The 22,866-nt window shown below is 36.0% G+C and overlaps 1 protein-coding gene across 2 annotated transcripts in view; it reads left to right on the forward strand.

Annotated features, from left to right (window-relative positions):
* The window catches only part of LOC131033167 (indole-3-acetaldehyde oxidase), a 269,541-nt gene that overhangs the window by 134,930 nt on the left and 111,745 nt on the right, over nt 1-22,866 (forward strand). For both annotated transcript variants that reach the window (XM_057964308.2, XM_057964307.2), the window contains exon 6: nt 19,989-20,957. In XM_057964308.2, the coding sequence (XP_057820291.2) occupies nt 19,989-20,957 (969 nt within the window). The remainder of the gene's footprint in view (nt 1-19,988; nt 20,958-22,866) is intronic.

Genomic DNA, 22,866 nt, shown 5'->3' on the forward strand with positions numbered 1-22,866 from the left:
TACATGCAATCTGGGTTTTAAAACCCGAATACAAGTACACTTGTAAATTCGAAAATGGAGAAATGGACGAAAAATGAGATTTTGACTTGCAGGAAATGATGGAAATGGAAAGTACGGATATGGGGAACATGAATGGATAGAAATGGGAAAATCCGGGAAAGTCATTTTCATGAAAATGGGAAGAACTCTTCGACATGTAATCCAATTTTTAAAACTCGAATTTGCAAGGGAGGGGTATTTCACACTTTTCAACTTGGAATTTTAACCAAAAATGGTTAAATTCCTTAACCGTAGGGGAAGAACAAGAACTTCCAGCGAACTTGTAATCGAGATTAAAAATCCCGAATACAAGTAAAGAGGGAATTTTGAGAAGAACAATGCAATTCAAAAATTGCATACCAAGGGGAAGATTTCTTTCGCAAAAACCAACTTTTGGGGGAAGAATCAACACATGCCAAAAATGCAACTAAGAACGAAAATAAAGAAAACAAGAAAATAATAAAATGAAGGAAAGAAAGGAAAGAGAACATACCTTTCTTAAAAATGCAAATGCTTCTCCAATAATGCAACAATCCTTGGAATGAAGAAGCAAAACCGGTCAATAAACCCAAACCGCAATGCCAAACCCTTTACACGTTTTTGCAAGAATGTCTTATATAAAAAACGTGGCAGCAAAATGCAAACTTCGTGGCAGCAAAATGCAAACTTGGAGGCACAAGGAGAGGTCAAATCTTCCTCAAATCCCAGCGCCTTAGAATGGAAAACAAAAAACGATTTATCTTATCAAAGATTCGTGGCATTTAAACCCTTCAAATTTGTAGCCAAAGGAATCACGTTTTTGCTAAAAACGTGGTATTCAATGGATCATTAAATAGCTTGAATCTTATCCCAAACTCCACGCCTAGGTGAGAGAAGGGAAATCGATTTAGGAGAATGCAGACTTGTGGAATAAAAAATGCCCAAAATGTGGATTGAAAGAACCACGTTTTTGCTGATTTAGCTCCAAAAAGTAGTAATAATAAACTCTAAATGGCGAAAAATGTGTTTGTAAATGCATGAGAATAGGATAGAATCCTAAACGCCTTGCATCTCCAGCAAATCTCCCCAAAAAATCGCTTTGACATCTTCAACAAATCCATTTTTCATGCAAATCGGGTTTTGGAAGACAAACAAGTTCGAATTGCCAAAAATCATGCAAATCGGGTTTTGGGGAGGAAATAACAAGTTTTATTTTCACTTTTTCCACTTACAAGCCAAAATCGGGTTTTTTTAGACAAATTGCAAGTTTTATTTTTTACTTTTTCACTTACCAAGCCAAAATCGGGTTTTTTTGGACAAATGACAAGTTTAAAATTGTCAAAAATGCACTTGCAAGGCAAAATCGGGTTTTTTTAGACAAATTGCAAGTTTTATTTTTTAATTTTTCACTTACCAAGCCAAAATCGGGTTTTTTTGGACAAATGACAAGCTTAAAATTGTCAAAAATGCACTTGCAAGGCAAAATCGGGTTTTTTGGAGCAAACTGCAAGTTTAAATTACTTGTAAAAGGGAAATAAAATCCCTACAACAAGTTAGAAATACTTGCACATATGTAATGGGGATTTAAAATCCCTATTACATGAACCATTAAAGTAAGGGTTTTTTGATCACACTGCAAGTTTACTTGTAATTGAGCCAAAAAATCCCTATTTTAACTAAACATGACCAAAAAATAATAAAAAAGATAAAAACAACAAAGGGGAAATTTAAAACAAATTACAAGTAACATATTTGAAATAAAAGTGCACATGTAATAAGTCAGAAATTCCCCTACAAAGACCAAAACAATGAATATCATTAAAACTTGCAGTTTGAAGAAAATTCTCCACCTGCAGTCAGGGTTTTAAAACCTGAAATTGAAGGAAAGGCATAGCAAACGAACCCAGAATTTGACGAAATTCAAAACGTAGTTTGAGGATGGACTGAGGATTAAGCCAGTCCATGGATTAGTCGAAATTCTGCCTCGGGAAGCATGCCATAGAGTAAATTTTTTCATTTTTTCACAAAAATTTCATGTAATGGTCCTTCATTTTTTAAAACAAAAATGAGGACAACACATATTCATCCTTGGTTTTCTCTCGCATGTCCGCACTCCTGGGAATTCCAAACACTTCCATGATTGCATCTTTGGCAAGGTATGCAAGCACTGTCCCTTTGGGTGACTTGATCATTTTGGTTATTGGATCATAGTGCTTTGCACACTCAATGATAAGCTCACTGCATTGTACGGATGGTGGAAAGCCAGCTGCTTGATATATTCCACTCTTTATGATGTTGGCCAATAGGGTGGAAGGAAGATGATTCTTCAATCCAAACACCTTTGCCGCATTTGCTCCATGTCCAAGAATTCCATGTTCATGTCCATGATCTTCTTCCATTGGGATGCTAGCAATGACTCCAAATAGAAGCACTCTTGAACTATCTTCAATTGTTCCTTCCTCGCAGTGATTCCCGCCTTAGACATGCCTGTACGAAGCATGAAGTCAATATCATGGAGAAAATAACTTAAATAACTTGTTTTCAGAATTTATTAAGTTTTGATTTTTTATTATTTTGTCAAATTTAAGGTTCTAAAATCAGAAATTTCACCAATTTGCAAAATAAATTCTGAGAACAAACAAACTTTGATCAAATTGGGGTCTAAAACCGTCACAAAACCTCAATTTTCGGACTTATTTAAGGTCTGGTTATAAAAGATAAGTCTGAATGTTAGTGTTTGGTAGCTTCAAGAGATATTTTCTCCTTAATTAAAAGCAGGTTGGCCTACATTGTAATATCCCCTGCTGTTGTATGACTGAAAATGCAAGGAATATTATCAAGCAATTGTCTGATAACCTACTGTTCTAGTTTCAGATTGTATAACCTGCGTGTTATGCGGTTTTGGACAGCTATATAGTCTTGCGTGTTATGCAGTTCTCACTGGTATAATACTTTGGTAGCATGAACTTCGATTAACAATTATAGATGACTTGCAAAAAGCTACTAAACAAGAAGATAACCGTCTAGGATGAATGTGCAATTATTCTGATGCAAATACATGAATCATAATGTAGAAAATGTACACCTACATCTGACTGATATGCTGACATAGAATCATGTAACAACATATAGACTAAATGCAACCTTATAACTCCCTTTATTAGAAGGCAATAGACTTACTACATATATCTGAATAAGGGCCAAGACTTTTGGTTAATAACAAACAATTTTCAGAATGTCTGAGTACAAATGGTAGCCATGAATACATTCATACAAACTGAAAATACAATGAAATCTCAATGCTAAAAGAACTTGGAATGTAGCGCCTAGGTCTGTGATTGAAGAAGCAAGCAATATCTTTCCACTTAGAACCTCCCTTTAGCCAAGTCGAATATTTCTCGAAATCGCCCCTGCTGCAGATGTTAATGACAGTAATTAATTATTAACAGGCTCCTTGGACTCCTCTCAGGCCACGAATATCATTGTTGAACTCCTCATAGGTGGGCGCCACAATCTAGGAGGAAACCAATGCATCACAATGAAGATATAAGCAAAATCGTGGGGTATAGATGACTGGTTCAATATGCTTCAGATCTGACATGTAACTTGAAATCACTTCAATTCTCCTCCAAAAATACTTCTCGATGAATCGCCTTGCCTCCTCAAGTGAATCGATGCACATAGGTATCAAATAATAATGAGCTGAATACTTTCCAATTCCTCTACCATGAAGCTACCATGAAATCACATTAAGCACAAGTATGAAGGACTGAGATATCCTTCACTCTCCGCTGCAACCCTTCAAGAGATCTTTCACTCCCTCAGTTATGCTATCAATGGGAGTTTTCGTTCCAAAAGACAAAAGATCTACAGAAAGTTGAAACCTTTTGGCTCCACAAAACCCAATCAATACAAATATCAATTCCTGGCTGCCTTGAGGCTCAACTAGATCTCGCTTTATACTTTTTTAGTCCATCTCTAGAAGCTTCTAGAAATAATATTATTTCACTTAAGTGACTTTATGAGATAATATTAAATTAAGTCACTTTATTAAATTAATTAAATATAAAGTCACCTTTTAATTTTAATTTATTTGATAACTTAATAAATAATTAACTTAATACTATTAATTAAAATAATTAATTAAGCTGTCCTTAAGAAATATCAATAATTTGAACAACTTAATTAATTAAATTAATTAATTATTCTTCCTCAAAAAAAATGGGGACATTACATACATATTGCAATTATTATTTTATGTTTTTTTAAGGGAGCCGACCTAGATGAAAGGTCACCTAGATTGGTATATATGTAAGGTGGTGATCATTCATTTCAATTATCATTTTTCAATCACTTCATTCTTAAAATCAACATGGTATTAGAGCAGGTTCAAGAGATCCAATCAGATTTAATTAAGCAGATTCTCTATGAAGTTCATTTTGAAAGGCATTGAATCTTATGTAGTCTATTGGCATGGCACTCAAGAGGAGATGTATGCATTGGAGGTGGATAAGTGAAAAAGATCAAGCATCTAGGGCCTGAACATTCGTGTCTATTACAAAGCTCTTATCTTATCATACAACACTGCGTGAGCCTGTAAGATCCATTGACAAAATACACAATCGACTCCCAGGGCTGCGGACACTATACATCATCAGGAATCGCGAAGGACACATGGATCTGAGTATAATGACTATCATTTGGAGTGGCTCCCGATTTGCTCGTGGTTGGGTAGCCTTCGACTCTCACAAGTCACCAATCAGAGCCTTTCTCCACCTACGGATACTGAGTATTCGCGACACCATTTGGAACGGAGTTAGGACCTCAGAAGGAAGTGAAAGTTGAACATGCTGGCGGGACTGTATCTAGCGAATAGAACTTCGGGTACCTTCATTCTATAAATTAATTCGATGAGCATTGGCGGAATGTAATATAAACATTTGTTATATGTCGATTTGCCAGTATATATATGAAATACGTGAAATCAAGTAGATTATTGTCCAAGGCATCATTTGCAATACACACATATTCGTTCGAAATGTTTGATCATTGCTTGGATTGTTTGAGGGTTATTCATGGCAATACAAAATATATTGGTGCTTCTATTCATATCTTATGATACGGAGTTTTGTTGTTGGTACATTCATCGTCTCAACGGAAATTTGCTGTTCCTATTTTGGGTGTATTTGGAGCAGATCTAAATCTTTAGGTGCAAAGATCAGGAAATAACAATTGGTGGATTGAGAGGAAGATTAGACAATAAAGAGATAAGTATTTCATACCCTTGAATAATGTTCATGAACCTTTTATGTAGTTATTTGGAATAGTGAATCATGTATGCTTCTAGCATTGGTATTTCTCTTTGAGATAGGTTGATTCTATGAACTATTAGTAATCTCTCTAAAGATGCTTCCAGGACAAATCGAGGAGCATAAGGATGATGAGAGATTGCATTCAAGGGAGGAAGAGCTGGATGCATCCTGTGAGGAAGTCACACAGGCTGAAGAATGGAGACACAACTTGCTACTATGGGGCTGAGTTGGTGGCACATAACTGGAGACCTCTCTCTAAGAGGAAGAACCTATTCGGATTGTCATTGTGATCAGTTTCTTCAAAGTGGAGGAATTAACATTTAGAGGGAGTCTGACAAACCAACAAAGGCAACCTTGGACGAGGTGATCAGGAGGTTGATGCAAATACTTGGAACTTTAGAGGGAGTCACATCATCATGAAGATCTGTTGTAATGCATATTTCTCTGAGACGGAGAAATATGAGGTGAAAACCCTTGTAGTGTATATTTCTATGAGATGGAGAAAGATGAGGTGAAATCCCTTGTAGTGTATATTTCTCTGAGACGGAGAAATATGAGATGAAAGCCCTTGTAGTGTATATTTCTTTGAGACAGAGAAATATGAGGTGCGAGCCCTTGTTCATTTTTGAGATTGAGATAAGATGTCATGTTGAGAGACTCCATGTCGACATCACGTTGAGAGACTTCGTGATGGACATTTGTGCACATGTTTCTTTCCACACATGGGAGTAGCCATTGTGGATGTCATGTTGAGAGACCCCATGACAACGTCACATTGAGAGACTCCGTGATGAACCTTTAAGCTTTCCACAAATGGATGTAGCCATTGTGGGCATCATGTTGTGAGACTCCATGACGTAGATAACTGGAAAATATCTCCCTAACTAAGAGGGAGTGTCAATGTTTGGTAGCTTCAAGAGATATTTTCTCCTTAATTAAAAGTACGTCGGCCTACATATTGCAATTATTATTTTATGTTTTTTTATGGGAGCCGACCTAGATGAAAGGTCACCTAGATTGTTATATATGTAAGGTGGTGATCATTCATTTCAATTGTCATTTTTCAATCACTTCATTCTAAAAATCAACACTGAAGACATGTGGGTATACTCAGAAAATAATGGATTTGTCTCAAAAAGTATACCATAAGTTTGAATGCACTTAGGATAGGGTGCATATAAGTCTGATTTTCTTATGCTAAGTCTGAATACACCCCTCCAAGGTCTGAAAATGGCCTCCAAAAGTCTGAAGACACTCTGAAAATGATAAATATCAGTGGCTGTAAGTTGTCATACACTTGCATTTGAATTATTTCACCCTTTTGTAATGTCCCCTTCTCATTAAGGAGCAATTAGTGGTCCATTGGTCTATTCCGGAGACCCGTAGGCTGATTGGAATGAAGAATTAGGGTTTCTTATTTTTGTGGAGATTTGCGTGATCCAATTGATGCTTTTTTGGTAGGGCTTCTGCGATTCCGATTGTGGATTCCTTTTGGTTTTTTCTTGAGCTTCATGGTGATATAACATTCATTCAGTTCTGAGAAGAATTCTGAACTTACTATTTTTAGTAAGTTGGTGGCAACTGTTAAGATTTTGAGGTTTTGTTGGGTTTTCTGAGCTTTCTCATAGGATTTGACTAGCATGTTTTTTGGAGATGTTTTTATGACTTACTATTTTTAGTAAGTGGCAGTTCAGGCAAAGCTATTTTTAGCAGAGCAGTACAGAGCTCCAACCCAGTCCAGCTGATAGTTTTCAGCACTTCAGTCCACAAGTTCAATTTGGCACTATCAGTATTTGATTTTTAGGTGATTAATTAAATATTAATACTTTATGCTAAAGTTTAATAATTAATTATTAATTGGTCGACTTAGGCAAGAGGAAAAAAACATATTTTATTCAGAAGATTTTATTAATTCACCTAAGTCAGGCGCCAAAGTAGAAAAGTGTTTTAAGTTATTCTTTGTGGACCATGTATAAGTTCGAACTTATTTAGAAGAATGGGTTTTTCATCTTGGGCGGCCATACGCTTGTCAAATGAAATGAAAATGCAATGCCATTTGGGTAAAATGTAATGTCATTTGATGTGGGGCAAATTTGAGAGCAGTTGAATTTGAATTTGGCTGAGCAAATGTTATATATAAGAGCCTTGGGCTCTCATTTGAGTATCTTTTGAACATTCTATAACAAAGTGCTGTTGAATTTGTGCCAGACTTTTGCTTCGAAGTTTAGTGCTTCCTAGCTTGTGCCAGTTTTGTGCTTGTGAGATAGCACCTAGCTGTGGGAGAGCCTATTTCTCATCCAAAGGAATAGAATGAGCTTCATTGTGAAGGATGTTGTTGTGGTATTTTCAGTTTTCTAAGTGAAGGCGTGGTTTTGGTGTGTTGCTAGTTGTGTAGTGGCTGAAGCAGTGTTTTGATCATACCTCCCTGCATGTTGATCATTTCATTATGGGTAGGGGCTCTAATTCTTCCTACCACAGAGGCGATGAGGTCCACCAATTTGCAGTTGCTTGTTCGCTGATCTGAAATTTATATTGCAAATCGAACCTCACAGTTGGGCCGCCCCATTCATGTCTGCCTCAGTTTGCGTGCAATAGGTTTAAGTCATCTAAGTTGCAGGTTTGTGGTTCTAAATTGGTCGCTCATGTCATATTTTCCATTTGCTTCAGTTGTTGTGTCATTCCGAGTTGTTTTGGGTGAGTTATGGGCATTTCAGTGATTCTTGTAGTGACTAGTTTGCGTGTTATTGATTTTCAGAATAGTAGTCAGTAGTGGTTTGTTATCTTTTAGAGTGTGGGGATTGGAAGTAACTTTCATTTCTGGACAACATTACTTATCTATTCTAAGATTCTATCTCATTATTGTAAGGTTGAATAGTAGTACTATCAACCATTTCATGTTTGTAAAGCAAACCCCCCTGAAAAGTAGAAGAGATTGGCTTGCCACCTACATTTGATCTTTGTAATTTTGTCCTCCCGCTGAATAAGCGGTCGAGTGGTATTTTGTTTGTAATGGTCCTCTCGCTGCATAAGTGGTTGAGTTGAGCTTTGTTGTAAGTGTTTAGTCCTCCCGCTGAAATATTGCGGTAGAGTGATTTGTGCTTGAGTGTGTTTTGTTTACTTGGCCGGTTTACCGCCAAGTTTCCTTGTTTTACCCGCTGGAAAGTGGAAGGGGCTGACTTGCCGCCCATTATTGTAATAAGCATTTTTAGAAGTTTGCATCTATCGATCCCCTGCCACCATATGCTCTCACCCTCCCAGCTTGGGCTCTCGGTGATCAAAAGGTGTAGGGTTACTTTCAGCTGGTTTAGTTTTCTTATTCTAACCCTAATGGGTGTTGGTGTGATTGTGATCTTGTTAAAAATAAAAAATAAATTGTCGGGGACATTACACCTTCCAAGCTCAAAAATGGCCACGCCTGGGCACAACTATGTGGCTGGAAATGTCAAATCAGTCCAAAGACAACTCTGAAAGTGATGCTTCAGACCTGCACCAACAATGGTGTCTTCACATTAATGTCCTTAAATTCTTAAAACTGGTGTAATTCGCCTTTGCACAAGGATAGCTGAAAATGAAATCTTAGATCTGGAAATGCAATGTCCCAGGTAAGGACCAACAATGGCCCCCAACCATGGTGTCCAAACTATCAAATAATAGCGCCTAGCAAACACTTGGACAAAATCCTAGTCAATCTCAACAATGACACTAAGTGAAATGTGCACAAATCCCCCCCAATATGCAAGGCAATCATCCACACAAAGAAAATCGTGGCTCCCAGCTATGGTGGTGCCAAGTATAAAAGTCGCCAAAGTCACAAATGGCGCCACCCAATCTGCAACAAATCTAGAAATTCTCCTTCAATAATGGTGTCAAAATGACACACAGACAAAAATCACCCAACTGTAGTCTTCAATCTGCCTCCAATCAGCATCTTCAATCAATCACATCAAGGCAATATAATAATAATATAATGCTGACTGAGCTTTCTTGTTTATGTTTTCACCTTGATATTTCACCACACAAGCAATGTGGGATAAAAGAAACTTGCTTTATAATGGCCTAGGGGAAAATCGATTTGGCTTGAGATCACACATTTATCATTAAATAATTGTTGTTGATCATTAAATAGTTGTAACAAGGCAAAAATAATTAAATTTGAGTCCACTTGTCATTAAATTGTTTCACTTGTATTAAATTTGGGCTAGTTGGGGAAAATCAATCCATATTTGGACAAAAGCTTGCATTAAATTTTATCATAACTCATCACAAATAGCCATTGGGGAAAAACGTCCCCCATTAAGAAACCTAAAATCACATCAGCTCACTTTGCCCAAAAAATCTCACTTGGGGAAAAACAACCCCTATTTGAACACATAAAATCCATTCACTTGTTCATTTGGTCCACACATTTGGCCTTTGGGGAAAAACGACCCGTATCTAGAGTCTAGACACATAAAACTTGCCAAAACTTCATGTTGGTTGAAAATTTTGTACACTTGGAGAAATATACAAAATTGTGGTTTCAACCATAGTGTGTGAGTAAAACTCTCTTAATTAAAGGAAGGCTCCCCCTATCTAACTAGAACTTTGAAAATAAAATAGGATGGGACAACAATCTTTCTTCTTCTTTCAAGAAAGATATTATCCTTTCCTCTTCACAGAAAAGTAATAGCGATTTGATATAAAACAATAGTAACAACTTTCGAAATGAAACGAGAGAAAGGAAATGAAGTTTCCTAAAAGCTCAAAGACTTCCGTCACTTCCTTCGGGACAAGACAACAATATCAAGCTCAAAGACTTAATTATATGGAGTCCTATCTACCTTTTCTATACTATTTCTATCAAGAACAAATTATAACAGCTCAAAGATTGGAATATCTTATTCTTTTCTACTTAAAACAATGGGAAGTAGTATAAGCTCAAAGACTCAAAGCTATTTCTCACAAAATCTGCTCCTAAATTCTCTTAAGAACAAGTGAAAGCACAAAGACTTACAACTTCTCTCAATAGAATATTTATTTTAATCTATATTAACCTCAAATACTTGCAACACAAAGATTGCAAATCAAATGCGATTAAGCTCTTTAAAAAATACTTGCAAGAAAGATAATATAGAACACAAACTCAAGAATGTAGCACAAAGACTCAAAGCTTGAGCAATTTCCTTCTATTCCTTTCAATTCTTGAATTCACACATGAAAGCTCAAAGACTTCTTTGCTGCAAATTTGGCAGAGTTTTTGCTTGCTTTCAAAAAGATAAAAATTACAATAGACCCCTCCAGTATTTATAGAAGAGGAGCCTTGAGAAAAAGGTGGGAGGATCCCAACTAACTTGAGAAATTCTCTCAACCGCTAAGACTTATTCAATAACTAGCTAAGCCTTCAATAACTAACTAAGACTTATTCCAACTACAGTCCTAATTGAACACAACTTGTAGTTGCTTTACATGTAATTACAAAAGTGCAAGTAATGAGTTAACTTGCAATTGCAAAGTTATTTTTTTACATGTAACTTGTCAAAACAAAATTACAATTGCATAACTAAAACTATTCCATGTCTAAAGACACGATTCTAATTGCATCATCCTTTGTCTATGATGATCTTCATGTCGCTTCAGGATGCTATAACTTGAAGTATTCTGGATTGGTAAAGACATCTTGAACTGGAATGGGAACTTGCATCCTTGTCTTCTTGCTTGGGGTGGAACTATCTTTTCAGGAGGGAAAGGGTTGCCTTCCTCTTTTCATGTCATGACCTTCTTTGTCTTGAAAGCATTCTATGTTCTCAACCATGAATTGTTGTTGTATCTCTTCTTTGTATCATCCTTCATTCTTGAAATCTTCTTGCAAAATAAGGCCCATGCCTTAATCCATTGATTTGGTAGATGGTGTGTGCAAACGGAACTGACAAAGGAAGGGATAAATTGATGCAAAAATGGGCTCACAAGTGAATTTCGGGTTTTGGAAGTTGCATTACATGTGTGGGAAAAACAAGAGCATTAACTTGCAATTGTGGAGAACAAACATGCAACTTCATATGTGTAATGGGTAACTACAAGTTTGCACTTGTAATTGGGCCTTTAGAACTCATTTTCAAGTGTTTCTTGAGTGCATTTTGGACCAATTTTGGGTTCTGGATGGCTGACTGCAGGTGGACTTTAAATGGGGAAAATGAATGAAGGTGTGAAATGAGTGGATGAAATGGCATGTACAACAAAAATGAGGACAACAACTGACTCTAACTGGGGAACTTTCTTTGATTGTTGGGGCGATTGAAGGGAGTAGAATCCAAAACTCTAAGTGCCTTAGTATCCATTGGGTTACAGAGTCAAGCAACAAAGACACAGATGACAAGACGAATGATATGACTGAGGCAAAGCAACTAACTAAGACGCTAACTTGTGCAATTGTACTTATTTAATATTGAAACCTACCTATCATAAACTATCCACAAAGAATTTTTTTCAAATGAAACCATTCACTGGCTCAACAAAATAGTTGCCTTTCTTCAACAACTTATGGTGCCTTGCATGATCATGAGCAACCACAACCAATTGTACCAGAACTTGATGCAACATTCCTTGGAAAAGATGAACAAATTCACCTTCGTCTTGAAATGAATCATATGTACTGCTGCTCCAAAGTAGATTTTTGAAACCAGACTGCTCTTGCTTAGCTGAAAATGCATGTTTGGCCTCTTTCTCAAGTTTATCTACCGGCTTAGGAACAAGTTTTATCCTCCCATTGGCTTCCAACCAAGAAAGATGTCTAATTGGACATCCTCTTGATGGGACAAAAACAAAGTTCTTCTTGTTGATTACATCTTTATCAGTTGCTTCTTCAACCATAACCTTATGCTGAACAAAAAGATCTTCATGTGATTCAAATAAAAATATGACTGCATTGCGTTCCTCAGTATTCTGTTTACAAACTTCAGATTTGAGAGAATCATCAACAAGATTTAAACAAAACTCTTCTATAGTACTCATGAAATGATCCTCGTCAAGTTTTGGGGTAGATCTCTTATGCATGATATGTCCAAGTTCATGACCTTGGAACACGAATGCATTCATTTCAACTTGACTGGGACCTTCATACATGCTCATTTTTTCGCATCTCATGATATGATTGTCCTCCTTTACCAGCATCTTGGAAGAGTGGCCTTCAACCTCTTGTTGGGTATTGTTCATGGTATCCGGCACGGTCTGCATAAACCATATTTGAGAGTCGCCAGCTATGTCTACTTCCTCATCTTCTTGGAAGAGACCAGCAAGATCACTTTGTTCAAATTCAGAATCCTCCACTACTGCATTTGTTGGTGGTGCCTCAAGAGAAAACCCTTCTGGTGATGAAGGAAGCTTATCTTGATTTTCAGCTACATAACTAGGAGCAATATTTGAGTATGGCCTCCTTGGAATGTCTTCATAAGGGGAAGAGAATACACCTTGAGCTATTTGCCTTTTGAGGGCAACCAACTCATTAGCCAACTTTTGCAGCATGGGATCTGTTCTCTTGGTAGCCCATGATCCCAATGAAGAGATTTCTTTGGACCCATTTGATTCTATCTTTATCTTACCAACAAGGATAAGATCATTTTCAATATCAATTGCCAAAGCTTGCGCTATTGCAAGGTCTCTTGGAACTTCCCTTCTCAACAAAAAACATACTTCTGGCACTTGAGCATTGATGAAGAAGCACTTCAAATTTGCAGTAGTAGGCTGAGCATCAATTGAAATTTTGTTACACAACTTATTGAATTTAGCCACAAACTCCCGCATAGGTTCATGTGACTCTTTTTTCATTTGAGCCAACTGAGCTAACAATGCATGCACATCTTCTATAGGTTTGAACCTCTCTTCAAACTTGACTTTAAGTGTGGCCCAAGATATAATCGAACCGACAGAAAGGTTATAAAACCAGTCAGCAGCAATACCTTGGAGAGTATCCACAAATAGCCTTACAGATACATCTTCGTGTTCAACACCATGAACACCGCATGCAATATAGAAAGCAACAATGTGTTCATCAGGGTGTTGTTGTCCATCTCCGAAGAACTTGGGAAAGTTCTTCCTCGAACCATCAGGAAGAGCATGTAATGGCGGAGTCAAATTCAACGGACCAAAAGCATTCCCCCAAGGACCTTGAGCAGCCATTTAACATATCCTTGGTGAAAGCTTGAGAAACTGCAAGAACAACGAATAGGATACCAATATACATCAAACAAAAGCATGAGGCTTTTGGATGCGTATTGGTATTTCCAACAGAAACCCAAGAAAAGTTATACCTTTTTTTTTTTTAAAATCAACATGACACTAGTCTTCCAACGAAAGCATGAGGCTTCCAAATGCATTCGTGTCCCCAACAGAGTCGCCAAAAACTGTTGGTGACTCGGATGGGCCAAACAAATTATACCAGAGATTCTAAGACAAAATTAACAAAGTATTTCAAATCTCTCTTATCAGCAGGAAACCCAAGAAAAGTTATTCCTTTTTTTAAAAAAAAATCAGCAAGACACTAGTCTTCAAATGAAAGCGTGAGGCTTCCGAATGCATCCGTGTCCTCAGCAAAGTCGCCAAAAAACTGTTGGTGACTCAGATGGGCCGAACAAATTATACCAGAGATTCTAAGACAAAATTAACAAAGTATTTCAAATCTCTCTTTCCCTAGCAGAGTCACCAAAAACTGTTGGTTGAAAATTTTGTACACTTGGGGAAATATACAAAATTGTGGTTTCAACCACAGTGTGTGAGTAAAACTCTCCTAATTAAGGGAAGGATCCCCCTATCTAACTACAACTTCGAAAATAAAATAGGATGGGACAACAATCTTTTTTCTTTTTTCAAGAAAGACAATATCTTTTTCTCTTCACAAAAAAGTGATAGCGATTTGATACAAAACAACAGTAACAACTTTCGAAATGAAATGAGAGAAAGGAAATGAAGTTTCCTGAAAGCTCAAAGACTTCCGTCACTTCCTTCAGGATAGGACAACAATATCAAGCTCAAAGACTTGATTATATGAAGTCCTATCTACCCTTTTCTATACTAATTCTATCAAAAACAAATTATAACAGCTCAAAGACTGGAATATCTTATTATTTTCTACTTAAAACAATGGGAAGTAGTATAAGCTCAAAGACTCACAACTATTTCTCACAAAATCTGCTCCTAAATTCTCTTAAGAACAAGTGAAATCACAAAGACTTACAGCTTCTCTCAACATAATACTTATTTTTATTTATATTAACCTCAAATACTTGCAGCACAAAGACTGCAAATCAAATGTGATTAAGCTCTTTAAGAAACACTTGCAAGAAAATTAATATAGAACACAAACTCAAGAATGTAGCACAAAGACTCAAAGCTTGAACAATTTCCTTCTATTCCTTTCAATTATTGAATTCACACATCAAAGCTCAAAGACTTCTTTGCTGCAAATTTGGCACGAGTTTTTTTTTGCTTTCAAAAAGATAAAAATTACAATAGACCCCTCCAATATTTATAGAAGAGGAGCCTTGAGAAAAAGGTGAGAGGATCCCAACTAACTTGAGAAATTCTCTCAACCGCTAAGACTTATTCAATAACTAACTAAGACTTTTTCCAACTACAGTCCTAATTGAACAGTACTTGTAGTTGCTTTACATTGTTGGTTGAAAATTTTGTACACTTGGGGAAATATACAAAATTGTGGTTTCAACCACAGCACATGAGTAAAACTCTTCTAATTAAGAGAAGGCTCCCCCTATCTAACAACAACTTTGAAAATAAAATAGGATGGGACAACAATCTTTCTTCTTCTTTCAAGAAAGACAATATCCTTATCTCTTCACAGAAAAGGATAGCAATTGAATATAAACAGTGTAGACACCTAAAATTGTCCAGTCTAATTAAATAAATATTTTTTTTTATTTAATTATTTTAGCCTAATTCATCTATTAATTAAATAAATCTTTATTTATTTAATTAATTCATTTATCCTCTTCTAACCTTATTTCTCATTTAAATAAATACTTTTATTTATTTAAATTATCATTTTCCTAAATTAAATAAATATCTTATTTATTTAATTGATCCCACTTCTTCTATTAATTAAATGAATCTTTATTTATTTAATTAATTCATTAACTTTTTCTACCCATGACACATGCCATTCATCTCTTAATTCCTACACTACCTACCCTTTCATTATTTTATTATTTCTTTTACCTACCCTCTAATCATAGCCGACCTCTTTTACACCTCTCAATCTTATCCCTCTATTTCATATAGTGTCTTCTATATAAGAGGATACTTCCTTCATTATCAACCCTAATCAATCTATGCATCCTAATCAATTGATTACCCTCACTATGCATTCAGCCCCAACTACGCTTTCGAACTTGCATATGCAATCAAGCCTACTTGCAACCACATTTCTGTTCTTTGTTGAGCTCTTGTGCACACATAAAATCTGAGAGCAAATATATCAAGCAAGATCAATGGAGATAGGAAGAATAGAGATTCAAACCCTATTGGACATGTGATGGTATAATCTTTGTGATTTCATTTGATTTGCATTGTCTTAGGTAATCTTCATATGTTATGGTGGATCTTTGTTGTTGTTAGGCTAGGGTTTTGTGGTTGAATTCATTTAGTCTTTCAACATTGTTGTCTCCATTTTCACCATATACAAACAACAATAACCACTTTCAAATGAAATGAGAGAAAGGAAATGAAGTTTCTTGAAAGCGCAAAGACTTCCGTCACTTCCTTCGGGACGGGACGACAATATCAAGCTCAAAGACTTGATTATGTGAAGTCCTATCTACCCTTTTCTACACTAATGCTATAAACAAGTTATGACAGCTCAAAGACTGAAAAACACTATTCTTTTCTTCTTTGAAACAATGAGAAGTAGTGTAAGCTCAAAGACTCACAGCTATTTCCTAGAAAATCTACTCCTAAATTCTCTTAAGAACAAGTGAAAGAACAAAGACTTGCAGCTTCTCTCAACAAAATATTTATTTTAATCTATATTAAACTCAACTACTTGCAGCACAAAGACTGCAAATCAGATCTGATTAAGCTCTTTAGGAACACTTGCAAGAAAGATAATATAGAACACTAACTCAAGAAAGTAGCACAAAGACTCAAAGCTTGAGCAATTTCCTTCTATTCCTTTCAATTCTTGAATTTACACATGAAAGCTCAAAGACTTCTTTGCTATAAATTTGGCAGAGTTTTTGCTTGCTTTCCTTCTAGCTCAAAGATTAATGTTACTTAATATTTTTTTATGCTTATTTATGTTCCTTGTAATCATATTTATAATTTAGTTTAATAAATAGTTTTTGTGACTATCTATGGTCATTTGGGCACATGAAGAGATAGCAGTGCTAATTGGAGCAAAACTTTGGCATAAGAATTGGAAAAATATCCATACTTTTAACATTGGGGATGCAATCATTCACAGTTTTCCCTTCTAGATAGAACCATATGCATGATATGCATGATGGATTTTAATATTGTTTCACTTTTGCAGTTTCCATGGCCTTCATTTAAAATGTTCTATCAACTTGGTTTAATTCCTTCTACATGATCTAAATTCTTATGTTCTAATTGATTTTATGTCATTTCTAGTTTACTAGCTTGATCTAAAATGACCACGGGTTATTCTGTCCATGGGTTATTTTAACCATGGGTTATTCTGTCCATGGGTTATTATGATCGTGGATTATTTTGTCCTTGGGTTACTATGACGGGGTTATTGTGTCTAGGGTTATTTTGGCCGGGTTATTAAGTCCGTATACCAAATGAGATAATCCCGTAGAAGCAATATGTTGCTAATTTCTTTAGTTCAACAACTAAAATGTAGTATCCCCAACATTTTTTTCAATTTGTTTCCAGTTACAATCACAACAAGAACCCGTTAAGGTTAGGAAATCAAGATACAATAATGCTGAAGTTGTAACCCTTCCGCTTTTTGATCACCAAGTGCCCAATATGGGAAGGTTAGAGCATATGGTGTTGAGGGGATCGTTAGCTTCAAATAACTGGAAACAATACAATGCTCGGGCGGCAAGCCAACCCCTTCCACTTTTCAGTGGGATATGGAGAATATTGAAGATCACTTGGTAGTAAACCAGCCAAGGATAATACAAAAAAATGAAGAACAATCACTCTACCGTTTATGCAGCGGGAGGACTAGAAATGAAATTTACTATCAACTCCACCACTTATTCAGCGGGAGGACAACATTACAAAATATTCAAAATAGACGGCTAAGCCAGCCTCTTCCACTTACGCAATGGGACTACAAGCAATAATCCAAAAGATAGCTGTTAGTACTACTAACTAGCTTTACAATGTACATTATGGATTATCAATACATGAAATATCACTATCCCAAAGATAGGTGGCATAGTCATCCTCTTCCACTTATGCAGTGGGACTAAGAAATAACATAACTTTGCTGTAGTACTACTAACCAGCATTACAATCATATAGAATGAAGAATCAAGTGCTGATAACAAGTTCAATAGCTACAACAATAATAGATAATCACTCCCAAACCAACTTAGACTACTCACACCAAAAAGCTCTTCTAACACACAACTATGAAATTCTGAAAATCAATAACACGCACAGAAAACATGCAGACCAGCAAGCTACGGACACCCCAAAATGCTCATAACTTCTCCAAATCAACTCCGAATGACACAAAAACGGAAGCAAATGAAATCTATGACTAAGGCAATGCAACTAGAGACTCAAACCTGCACCGCGAACACAAAAAACAGCCAACACGCAACCCAAGGCAGCCAAGAGATGGTACGACCCAGCTGGAAAGTTCGATTTTCTGCCAAAAATCAGAAAGAACACCAAATGAAACGCCAAGGTAGAAGAATGATCGCCCTCCATATACGCTTCCAACAAGCTATTACCTAGAATAATCGGTTGCACAGGCAAGGAGATATGATCGAATCTTCGCTTCAGCCACACCAAAAACCAGCAACACTGAAATCCACACCACACTGAGAAGCTGAAAATGCACACTAAAATCGAACCACACATTCAGAAAATCCAATCACAGCTAGGAGTGATGTCTCACACTCGAAGTCTGTCAAGAGCCTAAGGAGGTATTCACCCTCGAAGATTGTCTGGAGTTAATCCGACAGCATAACGGTGTAAATTGTCTGAGATACCAAATGAGAAGCCCAACACTCTCATTTATAGATTTTGAGGGCTCAAATTCAAATTCACATTCCCTCCAAATGAACGCCAAAACCAAATGCACATTCACTTCACATTATTTTGAAATTACATTTCATTTCTCCTTTCTCCAAATCGACCTTCTCATAGGAGCAAATATTTTTTATAAAAATGACAATAAAATCACAATGTGGCATCCAAGGTAGATAAGTGAAATATATTATAAAATTAACTTATTTCTCCATAAGACGTCCATCTTGCCGTATTAATATTTCACTTTATAAAGTATTTTTCCTCAACAATAAATCACCCAATATATAATTAAGGAAATGACTTATATATCAATATAACTTAAGCAACCCCTTTTAAATAAATCGTCCAACCTTTTGCCTTAAGTTATAATTTAATTTAAAACACCATTTTTCATCAAATACTGAACCTGCCAAAACAAGCTCCAAGGATATGGGGAAACAAGCTGAGAGAATTGCCCTGCCAAAAATAGTCATTGAACTGAGCCGAGGAACCCTTGCCAAGAATAGCACCAAAAAAATGAGAGAAGACCAACTGCTCAAACTGATCTGCCGAAAATAGCCATCTGAACAAGTTTGCTGACATCCTGCTAAAAATAGAACTGCTAAAAATAGTACTTACTAAAAATAGCATATTGCTAAAAATAGTAAGTGTTTCCAACGTGATTTTAACCACATTCTGAATAGTCGTCACACTTACTAAAAATAGTAAGTCTGGAAAAAGTCACCCGATGCAGATGCATGTCGAACCATCCTGAAGCTCTCTGAAAACCCAGAAGGAATCCAGAATCCAAACTATCAAACTCCCACATATAGCCCTTGAAAACACCAAAGAATCCTCCTAGAAAATAGGAAACCCTAATTTTTGCCCCCAACTAGCCTACGGGCCTCCGAACTAGGCTAACGGCCAACAAAACTAATCATTGTGGAGAAGGGGACATTACATAAAATCAGATGCTGCATAAATTGTTTGTCAAACTACACCACTATGATGAAAGCAATAAGTAAGGTTTTCATGAGGGTTTATAGGATCAAACATCTTTTTATGCACTTATAGTTTTGCTAATCATTTCATTGTCAAACACCGATCTTATAAAAAATTAGCTTCTTGCAACTTTTACCACTTTTAACTTGTAAGAGAGAAATACTACCCATGATATTGAACAGATCTGCTTTTTATAATTTTTTTCCACAGAAAAAGAAACAAGTTTGATTAATTTTATGTCAACTAATTGGTTTTTAGTATTTACCTTTTAGTCATGTGGTCTGATTTCACTATTTTGCAACTTGATAAATTTTATCAAAATATTTTATTTGGAGAGAGTGTGTAATTCACTCAACATATTTATTTTGAAATGAAATTTATGCTTATGCACATATTGCAGCACATTTTCCTTTTGATTATCTATTTCGTTGTATTGACTTACTCTCTTTAATTTTTCAGGTTGCAGTAACATGTGCATTGGCTGCATACAAGCTGAAGCGTCCTGTCAGAATGTACCTTGATCGTACAACAGACATGATCACAACTGGTGGACGGCATCCCATTAAAGCAAACTATACTGTTGGTTTTAAAAGTGATGGAAAAATTACGGCTTTGCATGTGGATTTATTCATTGATGCAGGCTTTTCACCAGATATAAGCCCTGCCCTGCCTTATAATATAATTTCAGCAATGAAGAAATACAACTGGGGAGCTCTTTCATTTGACTATAAAGTATGTAAAACAAATCTACCCAGCAAATCTGCAATGAGAGGACCTGGAGATGCACAGGGATCTTTCATTGCAGAAAACATTATTGAACATGTTGCCTCAATTCTTGGTTTGGATTCAATTGTTGTGAGGGAAAAGAACCTACACACATTTGAGAGTGCTGTGTTCTTCTATGGATCTTATGTTGAGAGTCCTATTGGCTATACATTGCCATCCATATGGGAGAAACTGAAACAATCTGCATCTATGAATGAGAGAATGAAGAATATAAGAGATTTTAATGCTGCTAACAGATGGTTTAAGAGAGGATTATCCATGGTGCCATGCTTTTTCTTAGCAATGCTTACTCCTAGACCAGCAAGAGTAACCATTTTTGGAGATGGTTCTATTGCTGTAGAAGTAGGAGGAGTTGAGTTAGGTCAGGGAATTTGGACAAAGGTAAAGCAGATGACAACATATGCTCTCGGTCAGTTATGGCCAGGTTTAAGTGAAGATATCATGTCAAAAGTTCGAATTGTTCAGACAGACAGTATCAGCTTAGCTCATGGAGGAATTACTTCTGGAAGCACTACATCTGAGGGAAGCTGTGAAGCAGTTCGTCATGCTTGTAACATATTAGTTGAGAGACTTCACCCAATTGAGACTTACTTGAAGAAAAGTAGTCCAAATGGTTTCTGTTGGAAAGATTTGATTTTCCAGGTATGTGTGTAAATCAAATTGCAAAAGATGCTAATCATACATAAGGAAGAATGAAACCATTTTTTGTTGATCTAATGAAACTATTTAATACTGTTGAACTTTAAATGCCAATTCCTTTTATTGAATACATTATGCATCTATGTATATGGCAAATCTTTTTTTATTTATTATTCCTACTTGTGGCCCATTACTTGCCTTGCTTACTGTGTTTTCTCCTTTTCATTCGAAATTTTGTTGATCCTGTGAGCAACTGATCCATATTTAGTGTGGATGTTTCACTATTTAATTCACCAATAGGAATCTTATCTATTTTCGTGTTTTACTTTTTTTAATATAGAGTACAAAACAGAGATAAAACGGAGATACATTATAATGAGCTAAGCTCGGATGCAATGAAACAATACCCACCACCATAGGAAGAATATTCAAGAAAATATGAACCAAAAAGTAGATCCACCTATGGCTGGAAATGTATGGCCAGATCTATGAAATTTGCAAAAGCTTCAATATCTCAAATCTCACCATTCAAACCAAAAGTTTCAGAAATTTGTCTTCATCGAAGACCTCACAATTTTTTGAAAATCTCCACAATATGATCCTTGAAGTGGAACTGTGAATTCTGAGATGAATCCACCAAGGGTTGAGCTGGGTTTTCATCCAACCAACCTATATACCCAAGGGTTTTCATCCTAGGGCACACTGAACCTGCAAAACAAACTCTCCAAAATTCTCTGAAAGAAATATCAAAATAAAGATGCCCAAATGACTTGCTCTCATCTCTTTTTAATGGTTCAGTTAAATCTTCTACAAAGATCTGATTTGACCTCCTTAAAGCTTCTAGAAGAATCTTTTTATTTACTAAAGTGACTGTATAATAATATTTTGTTTGAGTCACTTTAATTAAATTAAATAAAAATAAAGCTATCCTTATGATTTAATTTATCTGGACAACTTTATAATTAATTAATTTTATTTTATTCCCTTATAATGCCTTATCATAGCATATGGGAATAAAATAGGCTAGATGGTCTTATGGAACGATCACTTCAAAAAAGGGGACATTACATGAACATACATCTAAGATTTTACAACACTTCATAACATGTTAATACAGCAATAACAATGATCATACAACTTACATTAAACAATACACAACACTTGTCTCTGCAAAGACGTAGACCGCTACACATCACATGACCACATTACAAGAGTTCCTAGTGTATCTTAATCAACACTAATATCCATTTCCCAAAGAGTAGTCTACAAATCACTTTGGTAAGAACAACTATAAACTTTATCATTGATAGAGCTAAGAGCATGCCATCTCAACAAATAGAATCAAAATGCATTCTTACAATGGGACATTGGGCTTACGTATAGAGAATATCCTTGCACACAGTGGTAATGTGTGTGTCCAATCCACAAACAACTTGGAAACCTTCTATCCTTTACTCCACAATGGCTCATGTGATGTAGTGTGCATTGAGCAATTAGAGTAATCTCATTCTCTGAACATACATATCTTAGGGGACAACGACTTCCTAGGTATTCAAAGACAAAGTAGAGTAGATGATACTAGGATTTAGTATCAATTCTAGGATATCCAACCACTTATACCTCAAGCTCACATAAACAAACGTAACTCTCAAATGAGAGACACACTCACCAAATGATGTTAATAGACATTAGATATTGAATAAGGTTATCATCCCATATATTCATATAATCATTTCCACTACGGGAGGTTTCTTTTGTTTTATGACGTATCACATGCCTTAAGTTAAAAATTAGACATTAGACATCAATATAAACCAAACAAAATTCAAAGTCTCTAAGTGGTTGGATTATATTTTATGCTATTAATGAAAGAATTAAAAAAGCCATGGCAAGGAGAATGTTAGATCATGAG

The sequence above is a fragment of the Cryptomeria japonica genome, chromosome 6 (genome assembly GCF_030272615.1).
Source record: "Cryptomeria japonica chromosome 6, Sugi_1.0, whole genome shotgun sequence".
NCBI lineage: Eukaryota > Viridiplantae > Streptophyta > Pinopsida > Cupressales > Cupressaceae > Cryptomeria > Cryptomeria japonica.